Source organism: Nannobrachium achirus (assembly GCF_963921795.1).
Source record: "Nannobrachium achirus genome assembly, chromosome: 1".
Lineage (NCBI taxonomy): Eukaryota > Metazoa > Chordata > Actinopteri > Myctophiformes > Myctophidae > Nannobrachium > Nannobrachium achirus.
The window spans coordinates 47284746-47299030 of NC_137810.1; the positions used below are offsets into that span (position 1 = coordinate 47284746).

General features: G+C 44.5%; 1 protein-coding gene across 1 annotated transcript in view; it reads right to left on the reverse strand.

The window, feature by feature from the left end:
- Positions 1-14285, reverse strand: part of nek1 (NIMA-related kinase 1) — a 42966-nt gene that overhangs the window by 21458 nt on the left and 7223 nt on the right. Inside the window, exons 12-24 of the mRNA XM_080721926.1 lie at positions 10678-10737; positions 9837-9884; positions 8562-8642; positions 6516-6706; positions 5789-5893; positions 5156-5225; positions 4291-4368; positions 2350-2433; positions 2182-2259; positions 1842-1937; positions 1438-1629; positions 1290-1343; positions 284-557 (exon numbers count right to left, since the gene is read on the reverse strand). Coding sequence (XP_080578052.1) covers positions 284-557; positions 1290-1343; positions 1438-1629; positions 1842-1937; positions 2182-2259; positions 2350-2433; positions 4291-4368; positions 5156-5225; positions 5789-5893; positions 6516-6706; positions 8562-8642; positions 9837-9884; positions 10678-10737 — 1411 coding nt within the window. The remainder of the gene's footprint in view (positions 1-283; positions 558-1289; positions 1344-1437; positions 1630-1841; positions 1938-2181; positions 2260-2349; positions 2434-4290; positions 4369-5155; positions 5226-5788; positions 5894-6515; positions 6707-8561; positions 8643-9836; positions 9885-10677; positions 10738-14285) is intronic.

The window sequence follows — 14285 nt, forward strand, 5'->3', positions numbered from 1 at the left end:
GGTAGGGTTGGGCTAGGTTAGTTTTTTTTACCAGTTGCGAACGGCTGCTGACTGTAAGTGGTTTTTCAGGGACATTTTAAAGGATGCTAGTGATCCACACGCCTTTATGGCCTTCGGTAAGGCTTTCCACATTTTGGTGGTTGATGAATTCCAGGAAAATGTATGTTCAAACGTATTACCTATGTTTGCTACAGTGATTAATCTTCTTGACATCATATCACTTACATGCCACGCGTCAAATATAACAAGTTCATATCACGATGAGAATAACACAAAAACCAACCCGAGGTGATGCACGGTACAGAACCAGCGATGATGCTGGAGTCCTCCAAGGTGTGCTGGGCCACCGTGAGGACTGGGGCTCCTGCTGCAGGCTCCCATCGCTTCCTGTCCCCTCCTCCGGACGCTGGGCGCTCCTCTGTGATAGGCTGCTTCTGTTGGGGGGCGGGGCCAGCGGGTGCAGCTTCCTGTTGGGGGGCGGGGGGCCGTGCGGCCTCCTCCTCCACTAGGCTCTGGGCTTTCAGGTTCTGGTTCAGTCTGCGTAGGATCTCTCTCTTCTGTACACAACGCAAAACATCAGTTGGATGCCAAGAAGGTTTGCACAAACAAGCAAGTACGGTATATACTGTAGATCAGTGTTTCTCAAACTTTGAAATCTCAACTTAACTCTGACAGTACAGGTCCATTTGGTTCCATTTGTATACTGTTAGAGTTACAGAATTGTATGGGTCAATTTAGAGTACATTTTAGACCCCTTTAAAGGAACCAACAGAGTCCCTAGAATCGACTTTGAGAATCACTGCGGTAGATAACAATACGAGATATAATTAAAGTATAGCAGTAAAAACACAAGTTGGCGGAAAACTAGGAAGTGTATGCGTATCTCGGGATCCTCATGGGAATGGCATGGCTTCAATGTGGATTTGACAATGACATCGGTCATCTACAGTATGATGTCAGATCATCTATGATGTACAGTATGACCAGTGACACATACTGTACATGGTCTATGATGTACAGTATGACCACATACATCATAGACCCGCGGGACAAGGTTTCAGCACAAAGTCCTAAGTTAAATATTTAAAGTATAATACATGTGAAATAAAATGTCTACTTCTGTGGCCTACTGTCAACCTGCAAAGTAGTTTGGTGCTGATCAGTCCAGCAGTTTATGACAATGGCTCTGGACAGACACATACTCACAACCCTATCGGAGTCATGCAACTCAGTGTCACTCTGGTATTTTCAGCACAATCGGCAGCTTAAAGCGACCAGAGCCGACTAACCTGGATTACTGCGGCTGCCTCCGGCTTCGGTGCGTCTTCTTTAACAGGGGAATTCTGCTGAAACAAAATTACGTCAGTACATTGGTTCGTCGGATCTACGCTACACTGCTATATGCGATGAGACAGTGTTAAAAGTTGTACTACTGACCGCGCCGACGCCCTTGAGGGCAGCAGACATGGATAAGGCAGGGGTGGAGGGCGTGGCTACAGGCAGGGCGAGGGCTTTAATGGCAGGCTCTGGTTGAGGGGGTCCGGGCTGCGGGGGTCCGGGCTGCACTGGAGACGTCTCAGAGGTAGAAGGCGCCGCAGCTACGCCGACCTTCAGCCCCCGAGCTGCAAGCTGTCACCACACACACACGCACACGCACACACACACACACACACACACACACACACACACACACACACACACACACACACACAGGTGACAAACCAATAAGGGTTACACTTATAGGATGGGACCATGTCAACAGACACAGAATTTAAGGATTGTCACTATAGTGGAACAAAAAAACTAAAAACAGCAGATGAAAGGATGGGAGAACAACTTACATGGTCCTCCCAAACTCGCTTGTCTCTCTCATGAAGTTCTTTCCTCTTCTTCTCCAGCTGCTCCTTTAGCACGGCGGCACGGGCGTTAGCTTGGGCCTGGTAGACAGATGAACAGACAGTATTTTAAAAAGCCATAGAATATTTCAACTTTAAGATAAGAGGTTATTCTCTGTAAATGGGACGCACACGCAAATCAACTGAATACTTTAGCATCCTGATCATTGTTATAGAAACTGGCACACATGTGAACACAGCCAATGAAAGACAGTCACATGTGACTGTAACCAATGACAAAACAGCAACATTTGAAGGCAGCCAATCGCAGACTGTCAGGACTCACTTTTAGAGCCTCGATCTTCTTTCTCCTGAGTTCCGCCTCCTCACTGGACTCCTGACTGTCAGAGCCGTCACTGTCATACTGAAACATGACACCAAGAGAACAGTAACAATACAGTGGGAGAAAAAAATCGAAATATCACAAACAGAAAGACGGTGGGGTTGACTTTACCTTCTCTCCTCTTAGCCGAGCTTTGATCTCCTGACGTTCGTTGAAGTTCTGCAGTCGGATCTGTCTCAACCTCGCTAGGTACTCCTGGAGAAGAACAAAAAGACGACATGTCTCACACGGCCATAAATAAAGACACAATTGTTTAGTTGTTTTCTCTGCCCCTCCTCAATTTAGTCGTTATGTCAGTTCCTGCTGCCCTGTATGTTCTAGTCTCTCGTCACTGACTCCTAGTCACTGACTCCTACAGTTGGTCCTATAGGGAGGGCACAGACAACCACGTTTCCTGTGTCACGAGTGACGCCGAGGCCACTTACTGTTCACCTGACAGTGGCGAGTTTCACCAGGAGGACGTAACTAGGGATGGGACGATACGAAAATGACATATCATGATTATTGTGACAAAAGAAATCGCGATTTACAATATTATCGCGATAATCAAAATCCATTATCCTGGGGCGGAACATTTGCCAAAAAGTAGCCGATCTACAAGCTCACAACGTAACTAACGTAACCTAGACGTAACACATGTAGAGAAACACGCTATTCCTCCTAGTTACACACCCTGCTGAACAACACCAGATGCCCTGACCACTCTGTAGGAGTCTCTAGTGATGTGACAGAGATCACCCTCCCATGACACGGCCAACTGTGTTTGTTGGAACTGTCCTGGAATGCTCTGTGGAGGACTCAAACCCCTACCTAGTCTCTGTGGTGGGCAGGAACTTTACCTCTGTCCCCCCCAACCACCTCCAAGACACATACTGTAGATTGACAAACAATGAATACAGGTCACACTTATACAGGTTAAGACAAGTTTTACATACGTACTGTACATGAACAGATAGTCATATGTACACATACAGTAAGCAGGGATAAAGTCTTACATACAGTAAGCAGGGATAAATTAAACATATCATATGTGTACATAATAATGTAAGCACAGGGATAAATAAAACATAGTGATGATACAAGGGATCAGCCTTTCAGCCAGAGTGAGAACAGCAATTGAACAGTGCAATAAAAAAATAAAAGAACGTTTCTTGTTTTCTTTCAAACGAAAAAGGTTAAACCAACCACAGAGCCAGTGAGGTTATTTGAGGTGGGTCACAGCAATAATGTACAAACAAATAGAACGTGAACAATGAGTATACTGTATGCAGTGGAATAAAACAATTGCCAAACCAATAAAGAACCAGTGAAATGGGCACTCACATACATTACACACACACACACACACACACACACACACACACACAAGGGGTGGGGGGAAACAACACGATTCAGCATAAGATGATATCTTTTTGTCATGATCTGTATCCAGTACTGATGCCAAAAATGTATATTGTCAATCACATTCTGGATAAATTTACATGAAAATCTGTTCTAGTTGATTGTTCAGACGCCACAATATACAAATAAATAAAAAGTGCCAAAAGAGGCCACTTCAATTGATCAAGTCAAACAAGTTTAAACGTTTAATTTCTTGTTCTAAATGCACTTGGAAAGAAATATAAGTGACATTTATTGATTGTAGTATTTTTATAAATATGTTAGTAGTGTTTCTGAAAGACTGAAACTTTTTATAGCAGTCAACAGATTAAAAAAAAATCTTAATTAGATCACGATCCTGTAGATTTATGACCCAAGAATCATGATAAAAATAGAAGTGTGAGGTACCTGGTGATTCACACCCTTAACACACATACGGTACACACTGTACATACACACTGTACACACACACATATGTTTTCTGACACACACAAACAAACATGCATGGCGCCGTGCAGGTTTTGGGCCATGGTGGCCGGGTGGTGGTTATTACGGGAGTGTCTGAGCTGAGCGCTGCACACAGTCACACACAAATGAAGGAGGACAAGGCGCGGTGTGAGTGGGGATCAGGTGGATTGTGGGACGCAGGACGACTGAGACCTGAGCTCCTACCTCCTCTTCCGGGTTGACCCTGGGCCTCCTGTATCCAGCCCGGCTTCCATAGACGGCTGCCAGGTTTTGCCGGGCCCCCTGTTTTACCGTTCAAGTCAACCACACTTTAGAACAATGAAGCCCCTCCCCTCACACCTAACTGCCAACACGGTAAGATGATGGCTGAACTACAGTATGCTTCATTAGCACAAAAGAAAAAGAAAAAAGTGAACATTGATATGTGTTATACATGTGTACATTTTTAGCTGTAGGCTGCCACCTTGTGGGGTCAAACATGCAGGTCCAAAAACACACACTTATTACATCACAGAATCAACCCCTCCCCTAATTACCATTCACCCCACATACGTGGGTGTGGCTAACTTCAGCTGGGTCACCACCCACCATGACAACCACGCATACCAATGAACTGGTGGGTGTGGCCACATAAAAACATAATTTTAACTCTTTCTGTACACTTTTTTGGAAAAATTCTTCCTCCTAGTATAATCATAATACCTGATAATCATGTTTTAGAGGGGGGGGGGAATCATGGCACCGCATCTTTAAGCAATTGAATTGTTCTCAAACATTATTGTATAGTCCCTAGAGAGTCTCTAGGTCGTACAGTCTAGATAACAGAAGTTGGAGTACCAATTCCAATTAATCAAGAGAGAGATATCATACAGGATACAAGAGAAAATTGGAAGTGATGAAACAAGACAAATAATAAATAGTTTCTCTACACCCTGTGGGATCTTTGTGTTCTCCTTTTAGCAAAGTACAACCAATCAAAAACAATTTGATCATTTGGGTGGAACTGAAGCTATGAGAGTGTGAAGTGAAGGAACAGCATAGGCGTGCTACAGTACAGTACAGTACATACCAGCTGTCCCTCTGCTCGGACCTTGTTGAGCATGGCTTCTCTCTTCCTCTGTAGGAACTCCTCCACGTGCCTAAGAAGAACACAAAAGATATTTTAAAATGACAAACAGATGACTCGGATGTCGGGAGGTGTAGGTCCAGACTCTATATCGCAGGGGTCTTCAAAATTTTCAGGCCAAGGACCCCTTAGTTGAGATAGAGATGAAGCAGGGACCCCCGCGACCTTTTCATATATTCCTTTGTTTGACAGCACGATCGTCAGTGTATCTTGGACTCACGTCAATTTGTGTTTTCAGATATTTAACCGCTTAAATCAATATTTAATAAACTTGATCTTTCACTCTGTACTTAGTGTGCTCTTTTTCCCCTCTACACCAAACCTCTTTGCCGAACGCGAGGCGTTGTGAGCTTGTAGATCTGCTATTTTTGGCTAAAGTTCTCAGAATATGGACACGGTTCAAGGATATGGTTCAAGTGGTTAATATAAAAAAAGGGAAATATGTTTCTATCACAAACAGACTCGGAGGCCCCCCTAGGGGTCCCGGAACCCCTATTGAAGGCCCTTGCTATATCGCATTAGAAGATTGTGGAATACGGAGGTTGTCTGGCTACGCGAGACTATTACTCCACTGACCTGTTCACATGAGCTTGTCTGGAGACGTACTGCAGCCTCTTGACAGAGTTTGGCTGTGGGGAGCGACCGTTGAGCAGCACCGGGCCTGCTGCAGCAGGTGCAACCCTTTGAAAATCAACAACACAGGAGTAAGGGTCACAATAACAATAACTAGACTGCACTCTGTCGAGGTGCCAACTTGCGCTTTGTGCACTCGTGGTCAACACACTCTCGCGGGGTCTATAGCACCAGTAAACAGGACGTGCGCGAGATTTGCCTTCAGAGCCGGCGCCCACTTAGGAGGCTATTTGTAGGATTTGTGTACAATGTTCGCACTCTAGTGGATCCAATGAAGTTGAGCTATCTTCATTAATTAAATATCTTTGCTAGCGGCTGGTGAGCGAAAACACTACATATCCCATGATGCAACTCAGCCACCAGCATCATGGACCGTCTATTCTCCATAGGCTCCTATTCATTGCTGATTCATGGCTTTATCTCGGAATCTCAATCTACTTCCACAAACCGGGTCCGTGACAGTAGGCCGCAGTTAGGATTTTAGTTTTGCGACCGAAAGTAAACAAAATGACGTCCATTTTAAAATTGACAATTTCCACAACATGGACACGTTCGTGGCTTCCGGGGGCTCTTCAAAATAAAGCGTAAGTGAATGACAGCACTCTACAGCCAAATAATTACCAAAATAATGGCAGCCCAAGTATTAAGAAGGCAGAGGCCCTGAACCTACCGAATAGGAATAGGATTCCTGCCCCCTGCTGGTGATGGCTCTCTGCTGGGGTCTTTGGGCTGCAGCTTGGCCTTGTGGTCCAGAGCAGCATGGCAGTGTTCAGACAGGCCTGAGATGATGGGGGCTGGAAGGCCAGGAGGACCCTGGGCCTGAGCTGGACCTGCTGCTCTGAGACGCCCAGCTCCAAAACACTGGTACACAACAACAGAGGAAAGACCACCTGGATTAGGGCTGAACATCTCAATTATTTTCTTCCGACATGTCTCCTTTCCGACATGTCTCCATTCCGACACTAAGCCTATCTCTAACCATAACCCTAAACTTAACCCCTATGGAAGTGTCGCCACTCCGACAATAAGAAGTCAATTTCGGAGTGGCGACATGTCGGAATGGAGAGCGACACACATTTTCGATCACATAATCAAGAAGCTTAAAAAAAAAAATATGTTCATGAATCGATTAACCATAGTGAAAATTGCTAATCTAAAAGCTCACAATGCATTGCGTTTCAATGCATTGAGCTAGTGAGCCATTTTTGGCTATATTGACATTCCCAAATAATAGTTTAGTAATAAATAATTGTAATAAATTGATTGATTGAATACTTTATTAGTCAGAAATGTAAACACCACATGGTATAGACAGACACACATCAGTCCTGTCCGACGACTCATTACTCTGACTAGGTGGCTACGCGTGCAGTTACAGTTAGGGTTAGGGTTAGTAATGGGGAGATGTTGGAGTAATGCTTGTGAAAGATCAACATAGAAGAACACATTTACACAAAAATACAAACATGTCAATCAACAAAAACAAAACAGTATGTACAAAGGAGAAAAAAGAAAAACGGCGGCAGTGAATGACACCTACTCTTGGTGGGAATTTACATTTCCAGTTGAGTACTTCCTTGTGGTCTCCTCCTGATAGATGTTCAGGCCAATTTTGAAAGAAAGCAGTGATACACATCCTTTAATGGATGGTGTCAGGGCATTCCACATTTTGGTGGCAGACTCAGAGTAGTAGTAGAATGTTTGTTCTAAATTTGGGTGGTACCAGATCATTGTAGCTCCCTCTAGAGTTGTGGCTGTGGGTGTAGTAGTTAAGACAGGTATGAGGGTATTGCGGGTATAAACAATTAATTTGATTCGTTCAATTAACAGCGGCAACCCTAAACTGGATTGTATTGAACTTGACAGACACAATCAATTTGTTGATTTGATTAAATGCAGAATATGTAATCTATACATTCCAGGAATGAGAAAAGCATGAAAAATCTGTCTGCCTGTCCTTCACATGCTGTAACTAGAGAACAGTTCATCTGAATGACTTTACACTGGGTGAAGGTACTTCTGAGGAGCCAATGAAGTGCAGTGTTGAGTGTGAAATCCATTGGATGAGCAGTTCTCCAGAAACAGCAGTCATGCAATTCCGTACGGCGGCCATGCATTAGTGGCATTTAAATGCCATTTTCTGAAGATACTTTTGGTCCCAGAGGCACAGTGGTGGAAAAGAACTTAAGTACATGCACTGAATGACTGTACTTGTACAAATGTGAGGTATCTTTACTTTACTGGAGTACTTTTAATTCCACTCCACTACATCTCAGAGGCAAATATTGAACTTTTATTACACTACAATTATTTGAAAATGTTAGAAGATTTTTTAGATGATTCAAAAAACATACATTAACCACTTCAGCTCCATATATACAGTATTCGCTATTTGAAAATAGCCAATCTACAAGATCAGAGCTACTGAGCTTGTCGATCTGCTATTTTCAAAAGATTTTTATACATTTTAAAACGTGAACTGGGACATTCTGCATAATGAGTAATTTTACTTTTGGTACTTTAAGTATATTTTGATGGCAATACTTTACTCAAATCATTTTTTTAATTCCAGACTTTTACTTGGAACAGTATTTCTACATTTCAGTATTACAAATGTGAGTACTTCTTCCACCACTGCAGATGTATGACATTTAAATGCCATCTTCTGATATAAAAGGATGCAAAGGAAAGCATGCGGCGCGGCGGCCTCCGGTACCTTCCTCTCTGGACTGCTCCCTCCGCTAGAACTCAGGACGTGCTTCCAGCCCTGTTCTCGTGCTTGGTTTATACGATTTATCTGGAGGTCAAAAGTTCACGCGTTCATCTCACGTCACATTATCCAAGTGGTTCCCAACCTTTTCTGGATCTGGATCTCAAAGGCATGCACAGCCCACCCACCTTAGTGGTCAGATGGGGGGGGGGCCGCGTGCATTTTTCAGAATGGCCGTCCGCCGTCTAACCGTCTGTCTGCATGCTGACATCACATATACTAAACAGTGTCGCCACCATGATAACAATGCCCAACTGACATCACTACAGTGCCACATTTGGAGATGACATCACAGACTGGCCTGGACACGGAACACCATATATGGGCATAAAAGAGTGCCAGCCAGCCAGACGGATACAACGGGTATTGCACAACTGGACATGGATGATGACTATTCTGCCCAACGGGCACCGGTCTGGGTTCTCCAACATTACTTCTGAGACTCCTACATTCAATCCCTCATCGCACAACCCTGGGCACAGGACTAGTAAACACTGAATTTGAAAAAGCAATGTCTCTTTATTCCAAAACAAGGGATGCACAAGTATTGACATGTTGCCCATATCACAACATAAACACAGCTTGAATGTAGTATTTTGAGCGGTGCCAACTGCTCTTATATGTGGCTTTGCGTTTTTGCACCATGTATTTTTCCCATTGGGTGACGTAAGTTTGACTTAAGCATTCCAAGGGGTTTCCCATGGGGTTATAACTACACATGCCATGACGTCACAGGTTATCAGTATTCAAGCCATGTCATGTGGGTCCATCATCATACTTATTAGTGTGCTACTCGAACTAACATGTGAGCACCGCTCACTTAGTTAACTATCACTGTTAGTTCGAGGTGTGATCTTTATTCAACCTTTATTTAACATGTTCCAACATTTTTAAAAGCTTCCCCAGAAAACACAGATTGAATCTGCAGCCTTGATCATCATCACAAAAGGAATTTTCCAGCTTCACAATCAAACATAATTATTATAAAATAAAGTATCGGCTAAAACCGGGATGTTATTTTGATATTTGTTCGATATCGATATCGCATTTTAAGGCCAAGATCGGCCAATACCGATATGATGATTACTTGTGCATCTATCTCTATAATCAATCGACGGATTGTATTGGCCAACAGGTTGGTAAACGCACGACGACCACTTCAATAACACATGATAAAGAAGAAACTAAGTTGAACTCATGCTGCTTATAGTCACTGCTCACCTTGTCCTTTTCATTTCTCTTCATTTGAGCTGCTTTCAAGAGGACCATCTGAGGGAAATACAAGTTAAGGAATAGTTAACCCAACAATTTTAAAAGTGTTAAGACTTACATTTTCTCTGTCCTCAAAACACTCAAGGAGTTAGTTAGCTAATAGCAATTCTCTCTAGCAGTTTTAAACTGAAGCAACCGTGACCAGTACAGTAAATGACATATGACACCATAAAGCTTGTGCATCATGATCCAATATTTGCACAGTGCGTTGTTACAGAGTACAGACCCATCTTCTACCATTATTTAGAGCAGAATTTAGCTAGAGTCACTGTTTTGCAAGGTGCTTTTTCTCCATGGCTTGAGCTTCTAAAGCAGCACGTTGGGAGCAAGTGCTGCCTTAGGCGGTCTGCTCAGGGAACAAAAGTACATTCTGCACTAAATACTGGTGAAATATAGGTCTTTTCTACTCACAGTGCAACTAAGCGCCTTTCAGACGGACGGCGGGTGACACGGGCAATCGGGCATACTCGCTTGGATCAGCAGGGATCGCACCGCGGTAGAGACACAAACACAATGGCTCCGCGAGTAAACGCCGGGCGGTATTTTACAAAGATGACCACAATCCAGCTCTTGCCGCCCACAAGCGCAGGTATGAACGAGCACGCAAGCGAGAATGTCACGGGACCACGCCCGCTCGCCTCTCCGCCCCTCAACTTCTCTGCGCGTCCCAAATAATCGCCCGCCTCTCATTGAAAATGAATTACTAGGGTGCGTCTGTCTATGCTTACATGTTCTGTAGATAGTGAAGAAATCTTTTGGTTGAACTATAAAACAAAACTAAAAACAACACCTGCTCTCGCTGCTTCCTCTCCTTCTCGATCAGCTCCAGTCTCTTCTTCCTTGCGCCTTCCTGCGAACGTTGAGACCAGAGAACGACCAAAATCAAAACAGCGTGTCAATATTGAACCCGCCTTAAAAAAGCCGGTGGGCAGGACTGCTCTATCAGCAACCAGGAAGAAGAGGCAGGAGGAGGAGGAAATTAAGACTCTGGGTAGATTAACAGGAGGAGTTAAAAAGAAAATCAGGCAGAGCGCTCCCAGTAGGGCCGGGAGCAGAGAACTGGGGGGTTAATAAGAAGGAGAGTAGAACTATCTTCAGGACACGGTCACACATCACACTTCATATACTATGTCAGAAGCCTCAGATTCCCCGTTCAATTCCATCTAATGGGAGCAAAGGGCATTGACGAGTGTGAACGTCAAAGCTTGGAGTTCAACACTGGTGAACATTGTCAATAAGAAAGAATCGCTGTCGTTGACCCCACTTGGCAGCCATTTCACTTGTAGTTTTCTTTCAGCGAGTCAACTACTGAAACTAAGTCGAGTGAACTACACACCAGAAAACCAACACAGATCCCAAGCCGCAAGCCAGACATGGGAAATTGACGAGTCTAACTCGGCATGCGATGGCTCCAACACTTCTGACGGAGACAGTGGTGTACTGTGGCTTTTTTGAACAAGCGGAGTGCTACGTCACGAGCACGTGCACACACAAGCAAGCGATCACCAATTGAAATAACCTCTTTAATTGCGACCGTAAGGTCGCAGTTTAGTATCAAAACCTCCACCGGCCGTCCGTCACGTCACACGTCACACCTTTGCCCTGCTCATATCTGGGCTCGTTTGTGTATTGTATGACATCACGCCACATCATCGGCTGAGGACTGTGTGATGTCATCATATCTCCATATATGGAGACATAAGTTGCTCGTGCCCAAATATGGGCTGGTGAGGTCAGACTTAGTGTGATGCGTAGGTTATCTCCATATATGGAGATTCAACTTCAATGAGTAACCATGGCAAATCACACCGTACACAAATGACCCTTATATAAGACCGGCATTATCTACCGACAGCTGCTATAAGCCAACCCTGGCGATAAGGTCTGAGTCGAAGAAATGCTTCTTTCCTGGCAAGAATTGCCCCTTTATACTGTAGGGCTCGTTTGTGTATTGTATGACATCACGCCACATCATCGGCTGAGGACTGTGTGATGTCATCATATCTCCATATATGGAGACATAAGTTGCTCATGCCCAAATATGGGCTGGTGAGGTCAGACTTAGTGTGATGCGTAGGTTATCTCCATATATGGAGATTCAACTTCAATGAGTAACCATGGCAAATCACACCGTACACAAATTACCCTTATATAAGACCGGCATTATCTACCGACAGCTGCTATAAGCCAACCCTGGCGATAAGGTCTGAGTCGAAGAAATGCTTATTTCCTGGCAAGAATTGCCCCTTTATACTGTAGGGCTCGTTTGTGTATTGTATGACATCACGCCACATCATCGGCTGAGGACTGTGTGATGTCATCATATCTCCATAATATATGGAGACATAAGTTGCTCATGCCCAAATATGGGCTGGTGAAGTCAGACTTAGTATGATGCGTAGGTTATCACACTAAGTAACCATGGCAAACTGTCAACTGCCCGTATGTCTTGATAATTGGTAAAACAAACTTTTGGCCTATTTGTGGAGATAAGCGACCAACGGTCGCTTATCTCCCGATTAGGGAGTCTTACTGTCTGGTATGTAGTACTATTTACCAGTAAGACTCCCTAATCGGGAGATAAGCGACCGTTAGGTCGCTTATCTATTTGAATACACAAATAGGCCAAAAAATTTTTTTTTTCAGAAATCGTCCAGATGGTGGTGCTAGATGGGACAGATGCATTTTGATTACATGACTGTAGAGATACTGTGTACCGGTTTGCGTGATTTTAGGGCAAAATCTGTAGGAGTACTGTGCAAAAATTTGTTTTTCAAAAACCGGCCACATGGTGGCGCTAGATGGGACAGATTAATTTTGATGACATGACTGTAGTGATAAATTCGGCCTGATGGTGGCGCTATATGGGACAGATTAATTTTGATGACATGACTGTAATGATAAATTCGGCCTGATGGTGGCGCTATATGGGACAGATCCATGTTGATGACATGAGTGTAAACATACTGTGTAGCGATTTGCGTGATTTTAGGGCAAAATCTGTAGGAGCAGTGTCCAAAAATGTGTTTTAAAAAATCGGCCTGAAGGTGGCGCTATATGGGACAGGTCCATGTTGATGACATGAGTGTAGACATACTGTGTACCGATTTGCGTGATTTTAGGGCAAAAATTGTAGGAGCAGTGTCCGAAAATTTGTTTTGCAAGAATCGGCCTCATGGTGGCGCTAGAAAAGGGCCATGTGAGAATTGGGTGGAGGTTGTGGTTTGTCAGGCAAGGAGTGTGTGTGCAAAATCTGGCATGGATCGGGGCAACGGTTGCGGAGATATGAGCAGGGCAAAAGTGTGACGTGTGACTGACGGACTGACGGACTGACTGACTGACGGACTGACTGACTGACGGACTGACTGACGGACAGCCGGTGGAGGTTTGGATAGTATAGGAGTGCAAGTAACTGCGACCTACGGTCGCAATTAACCCACAATATATTGTACATATCAACATACTAGTATTATCACCAGTAAGACTCCCTAATCGGGAGATAAGCGACCGTAGGTCACTTATCTCCACAAATAGGGCAAACATTTGTTTTTCCAAAATCTTCCTGATCCATGTTGATGACATGAGTGTAGACATACTGTGTAGTGATTTTCGTGATTTTAGGGCAAAATCTGTAGGAGCAGTGTCCAAAAATGTGTTTTTAAAAATCGGCCTGCAGGTGGCGCTATATGGGACAGATTCATGTTGATGGGATGAGTGTAGACATACTGTGTACCGATTTGCGTGATTTTAGGGTAAAGATTTTAGGAGCAGTGTCCAAAAATGTGTTTTGCAAGAATCGGCCTCATGGTGGCGCTAGAAGAGGGCCATGTGAGAAATGAGGGGTGGGGTCTCCGCGCCGCCAAGGCGGACGAATAGGTACCGGCCCCGGCTGTCCCGGTCGCTCCTAGCCGGAGTTACGGCATTTTATGTGAGCTGCAGTGTAGGGGGTCCTCCACTGGGGGCGCCACCACTTTTGCATCCGTTCTGGAGCACCAGGAGTCGGTGGTCCCCGGGAATTCCCCGTGAGCAGCCCCGTTGGGGTGGTCATTTGGTCAGTTTAGCACATTTGGTAATTTTTTACATCTGGGGGTCCCCCAGGGACCTGGGGGTCCCTGGAGCTCCGGGGGTCCTTGGAGGTTGTAGTTTGGCAGGTAAGGAGTGTGTGTGCAAAATTTGGCATGGATCGGGGCAACGGTTGCGGAGATATGAGCAGGGCAAGAGTGTGACGTGTGACTGACGGACTGACTGACTGACTCACTCACGGACAACCTGTGGAGGTTTTGGTAGTAAATGCGACCTACGGTCGCAATCATATGCATTTACCAAATGTTCTCTTTGGACTGCATTCCTGTGTTAATTCATGCTGTTGACACTCAGTGGTGTGAATGGTTGTTTTTG